The 6,151-nt window shown below is 41.5% G+C and overlaps 1 protein-coding gene across 1 annotated transcript; it reads left to right on the top strand.

Annotated features, from left to right (window-relative positions):
- Positions 1–309: 309 nt before the first annotated feature.
- Positions 310–5,887, top strand: LOC124058345 (RILP-like protein 1). Its single transcript, XM_046387501.1, has 8 exons — positions 310–840; positions 1,248–1,398; positions 2,716–2,834; positions 2,941–3,216; positions 3,326–3,514; positions 4,015–4,178; positions 4,268–4,366; positions 4,973–5,887. The coding sequence occupies exons 1-8, from the start codon at positions 550–552 to the stop codon at positions 5,064–5,066; spliced, it is 1,383 nt and encodes a 460-aa protein (XP_046243457.1). The 5' UTR covers positions 310–549; the 3' UTR covers positions 5,067–5,887.
- The last annotated feature ends 264 nt before the right edge of the window (positions 5,888–6,151 follow it).

The raw sequence follows: 6,151 nt of genomic DNA, 5'->3' as shown, positions 1-6,151 counted from the left end.
TGATATGACTGTCGGAGCAGAGCCATACGATGATAGACACATAATGTATTGGTAAGAACTAAAATATTATTGATTAATATCACTCAACGGCAATATCAAGCACTGCTATGCAACTATCAGCCGGTATCTAAGTATCAGCCGATATCTCTATCAATTATATCTTGTTTGGGTATTTGCCTGCTCTTTATTCCCTGCTGTAGTACGAGTTCAGCTCGTCTGAGTCAAACACCAGGCAACAGTCCCCGAAAATAAGCTTACTTATTTATATACTGATTTGAACATACGCAAGCGTGATACCTATTTATTACTGCAGAGCGACATGTACGAGTGTTCGCTGACATGTTGAACGCACCATCGAAAGTGCCCTGCCTCGAGCGTTGGCAAAGTTTAAACTGTCAACAAACTGATGCAAGTCCCCTTCAGGTTCACACACGCTTTTACTAGCTTATGCAAACATTTTCTTCACACCACATCTGATTCAACCCAGATTGTCAGGGGAAAGACGGATATTTTTGATGTCGGACGTTTAGATTGAGTCAGACTATAGACATGGAAACTTGCGTTATGTCAGCGCTGGACAGACCCGCGACGGAGCTGACTGTCGTGGATGTGTACGACATAGCCGCGGTACTCGGGCAGGAATTTGAACGGATCATCGACAGATTTGGGTGCGAGTCTCTGGTCGGTGTGGTGCCCAAGGTGGTGCGGGTCCTGGAGCTGCTGGAGGCGCTGGTGAGCCGCGGACCTGCCGGGCAAGAGGCCGAGGAGCTGCGGAGGGAGCTGGATAGGTTACGACAGGAGCGGAGCGACAGACACAAACAGGAGAGGAAGCATCAGAAGGTCTCAGTGTGTCTGTCCGTTTACTTGTCTGTCTACCTGTATGTTTATCTGTGTACCTGTCTGTCTGTCTGTCTGTCTGTGACCTAGCTGCGTATTTACTTTCAAGGTCTGCAGTGACATACATTTCAAAATTGCTTACTATGCTGTGATAATGATTAGGAAACAGTTTGCTCATTTTATACTTTATACTTAACATTAATACATTTACAACACTTATAGCTTTAAATAATATACAATAACAAGAAAGCCAGTTGACACCGGAGGCAGCAAAATCTGAAGTAAAGAGTTGTACTCTTATGTTCATGGAGCTACTGTATATTGACCCCTTTCAAAGAAGTATCAAGTACTCTGTGCAGACCCTTGACTGTGCTGGTTTTTAGACTGTTTTCTGTCTCTCCTGTGCTCAGGACTTGGAGCTGGTGGAGGATGTGTGGAGAGGAGAAGTCCAGGACCTGCTCTCTCAAATCACTCAGCTTCAGGCAGAGAACAAGAGGCTCTTAATGAGCCTCCCTCTCAAAGAGCCTCCAGTCAACGAGGAAGACCTGCAGAAACAGGAGGGTGGGTTGTCTGCAGCGGTGGCTTTCATGCAGAGTTTGACAGCTCAGTATTGAGTGCAGAGAAGTGTTTTTTAAACGCTTATTACATTTATCCAGCTTTTCAGTTGGAATAACTTAATGGATAGCTTCCAGACCTCTTGATTTTATTTTCTGATTGTATGGTGATAGAGATTCACCAGTCCAATGCACATCTATCCAGGTACTGGTATCCATGTCATAATTATAAAGCAGATCGGGTATCAGCAATGGTGTGTCTGATCCACACTAATTTCATTTTTCATTCATTTACATTAATTTTACATCCATTAGTTCAGTTCTTGCAGTAACAGCAGACTTTCAGTTCAGCTTTTAGTGTGACAGCATCCCTGGCCGCATGCTAAAAATGATCCCAGTGAGTTCCATGCCATGAGTTCTGCAATTTTAAATTTGTAAAAAAGAAAGCACTCATAATGGATTGGTACTTATGAGATACCCTGAGCTGAGTTTAGAATCAGAATCAGTGTCTGGAGAGAAAAAGTTATATTAGTTCGTCTCTAGATGGAGATTATAGTGACTGTGATCGTCACAGTTGATCTGTATCAACATCATATAAACAAATATGAAGAATATGGAATTATGCACAATATAGTATAGTATAATAAGTATAATCCCCACATAGCCTGGTAGGTTGTCTGTTCCTGTTTGGAGTCTTGAAATGCAGTTTGTGTTGTACAGTACAGACACTGAATACTAAGTGTGTTTGGTCTCGGCTGTGAGTTCCAGCACACATCTCGTTATCCTGCTGTCTGCTGTATGTTGTGTAGTCACGTGGGATTGCACAGCAGCACAGTATATATGCTGCACTCTGGCATGTTGACATGAAAAAGGAGGCTGTGAAGGGAGACAGTCAGGAGCTTGCAAAGGAGACTATTTTTGAAGCAGACCAAAATATAGCTCTTGTGTGAGACTTCTCATGGTGGCTGCAGCTACACTTACTGCCAGGGCCACAGCACACACACACACACACACACACACACCACTTACAAAACATGTCCAGCCAAATGAATGGTTACTGCATGGTATTATTATTCTTCTCATTGACATATTATTTTTCTAGAAAAATACATTCATATTGTAACACATGCTTTACCAGGAGGACGCCTGTGCAAGTCTTAAAGAGACCGTGTTTTGAAGGCCAATGCCAGCATTACTGACAACAGTTTTCCAAAGTATACCATAACTTTTTAGAGTGAATTCCCACCTTCTAGTCAGACATTAGTTTTAGGCACGACAGCCTCGTGTTAGACAGTATTTCAGTGTTTTTTTATGATATGCACAGGAGTGTCAGAGAAGGAGAGGCAGGTGATGAAGAAGCTGAAAGACTTGGTGGAGAAGCAGAGAGATGAAATCCGGGCTAAAGACCACGAGCTGACATTAAAAAACGAAGATATTGAGGCGGTGAGGACTTAGATCATGCGCAGCACATCCTGTATACTGACATCCTGTATACTGTATACAAAAATATTTACTCGAGTTCACAATTTATTCATTCCACCAACTTTAGCTCCAGATGCAGCAGCATCGGTTGATAAGAATCAATCAGGACCTTCGTCACAGGATAGGAGTGATGGAGGCTCAGGGCAAAGCACTGATCCAGCAGAGGGCTGAACTGGAGGCTGCGTACCAGGCACAGCAGCAGGAGCTGGGGGCTCTGCAGCTGGAGGTCACAAGGCTGAGAAAGGAGCTCCGCGGGTGGGAATTGGAGAGAGAGGTCACTAATATAGTAGAAACCTCTCTTGCCACATCTGAAATCCCATCGCTTACATCACCACAGATGACGGTAAGAAAAGGAAAAAGGGTCCATAAATATAAATATGTTGAAACTGTGTTTGGCAATAGTTTGTTAAGTCTTCTTGTGCCTGAGTGGATGTTTTGTGTTACTCATCCAGTCCTTGGCAGCAACACCAGCTAACACCCTCAAATCAGATTCAGTGTGGGTGGAGTGTGGAGGGGACCCTGACTTTCTGGCGAACTGCTTTGAGCCTGATAAGACTCCTTCCCCTCTCCCAAGGTCACCAAACAAAGAAAATATTGAGGAAAAGGTTGACGATGATGAGGACACGACAGCATTGTTTCCGGTAACATCAGCTTAACTCTCCCCTGCATACTGTGGTTATAGCAAAGATCGACTCTAAGGCTGTTTATATCCAACACAAAGCGTTATCACTCTGTCATGCTGGTGGGTGCACGAGGCCTTATAGACACGTAGAATACAATTCCTACCCTTTTGTTTTTTACTTTGACTATTTTTAAACCTGCTTTGTGTACATGAGGATACAGTGTTCCTTTTTTCCTCTTTTATTGTAGCATTGCTATCTTTGATGGTGGGTTTCTAGTAATTGTTAATACGAATAGCCACATGCAGCTGGTGCACATGCACAAGAAACAGACAACGCAGCAACCTCCTTACCAACACACTTTTCTGTTTTAGGTAATTGAAATAAATCGATTCACCTTTGCCAACAGAGACAAAGATTGTGTGTCCTCGAAGTGGCTGCCTAATGCAGACTTATTGAGCTACCTGTTTCATAATGAGTGTCAATGGACAGTCAATGCTGAATTTGTGTTTTGACTGCAGAAAACATCAACTGATAGAGAGCCAGAGGAGGACACAGACAGTGTGGATGAGGAGTTTGACAAACCTCGCTTCACCCTGCAGGAGCTGCGGGATGTCCTGCAGGAGAGGAATGAACTCAAGGCCCAGGTGTTTGTGTTACAGGAAGAGCTGGCATATTTTAAAAGGTAAGTTTTGCTTCCACAATTAAGGTTTGAACTCAACTGCACATTATACTGATGCAAAAGTTAACAATTGCCTTTTCCATGTCCCTCAGTGAGGAGATTGAAGATGACGTCAGCTCCATTGTCTGTACTTCATCTCCTCTGCCCTGCTCCAAATCCACTGATCTGCCCGAATTAGGAATTAGACGCTTGTGAGTAAAGAGTGCGACAGTAGACTTTAAAGGCAATTTGACATCATGGCCAAAGTGTACAATTACAATATCACATGTATCTCAAGTACTCAGGCTCAAAAAGAGGTGGCTGTAAGGCTCATTACATTATCACAATTTGATCAATTTGGTCCATCAACTCTTGGAAAGTTCAGAAGAGTTGCACAATTAATCATTTTATTCACATGCACATTAGCAGAGGGCTAAACAGGAAGTTTTAACTTCAGGCACCACTGAATACCTTTAATAGACGTGATTGGGGCTCAGCCTGTGATGCTGTATCCAGTTTCCACTTGATACGACGCTTTTCTTCATACACCAAGGTTCATCTCAAGGAGACCAGCAGTCTTTTCTCCCGTGACATTCCAGCAGTGAAATTTATAATTATAATTATAATTGGTCTTACAAACTTAAAAACTAGCAGTCATGGTTCTCATATATTCAGTGGGGTGAATAGTGAGTCACTGTTGTTCATTGAGGGTCACAAAACATAAAACTGATCACAATAATTTCTGATGCTTTTTTTGTGTTTTTCCTCTAACTTTAAATTTCCCCTGTGTCACCATTTTCATTTTCATCTCTGGACAGGATCTTCACTGCCATAATGCCGATGGTGGCGGCTGGTTTGATTGCAGACGACCCAACGTTGTTGCCAATCAGAAGACTTGTTTCCTCTGTATGATGTTGAGTTTAAATTCTTCCTCTTAAACCATTGCTCTTTTTTTCTTCAGATTATGTTAACTCCAGTTTGTTTCTCCCAACACATTTTGTCAGTGGATATATTTACAAGAATTGGTTATATCGCTGAATTTTATTAGTTATTTTAAACTAAATATGTATGGCATTTATACATTTGATACCTTCATAAATGATGCAGTTTAGCTAACTTAGAACTTTAAACGAACCTTAGCAATTAAAATGTGAGGGAACTGGCCATGTGTACTTATGTGCTCTCAGGGTTTCGTGGCTCCGTCATTATTTGTCAGTGCATCACTGCTGCATTGCCAGACTTTCTCGATTCATTGCTTGATCCAAATACCAAAATGGTGTGACTGTGTTATATTCCTCAGAGTATGAATTGAGTTTTCACAAGCACTTTAAAGTTTTTTTAGCAGCCTTTTGTGTCATTTATGTTTTGGTGATGTTAAAATGTATCTGATTGCAAACTACTGGTGTCTGAGTCTGGTTTTAAGGTTCAGTGAAAGAGCTGGATGACCATGTTCCTTTGTTTGTTTAAGAGACTGTTTGAGTTAAGCGCCAGCAGCTCAGTGCCAGCAATAAATCATCCTCTGAATGAATGAAAAGAGGACGTCTCCTTGCAGCACTACAGTCTGGCACCAAACTCTGTGGTTTATACTAGTACAATTGTAAAAATACCAGAAGAAACCCATGCTGACAACAATGAGTATTGTAAAAATGTGCCATAACAACCCGTATGTGCTGGGTTACGTCTGTAAAATAATGCTTGTTCAGAATAAATGTAATAAAGTTTTATTTTCTATCTTTTCAGAGTTGTTATTGTATTACTATCAAACACTGGGGTGGCAAAGACAAATGCCAAATGCCGTAGAGGTTATGTTGGTGTCCTTGAGATTTTCCTAGTTTGGATAATTATTATCTATATATCATTTACATTTATGTAGGCAAGAATCTTTAACTAGTCATGTCAACAACACCTAAAATTATAGAACAGATAACCGAGAGAAAAATGTAACATAATTAAATCACGTGCTTTCTCACCTGATCATCACAAGTTAAAAACTGAGA

This window comes from Scatophagus argus, chromosome 4, assembly GCF_020382885.2.
Source record: "Scatophagus argus isolate fScaArg1 chromosome 4, fScaArg1.pri, whole genome shotgun sequence".
NCBI lineage: Eukaryota > Metazoa > Chordata > Actinopteri > Scatophagidae > Scatophagus > Scatophagus argus.
This window is presented reverse-complemented; position numbering and strand designations above follow the sequence as displayed.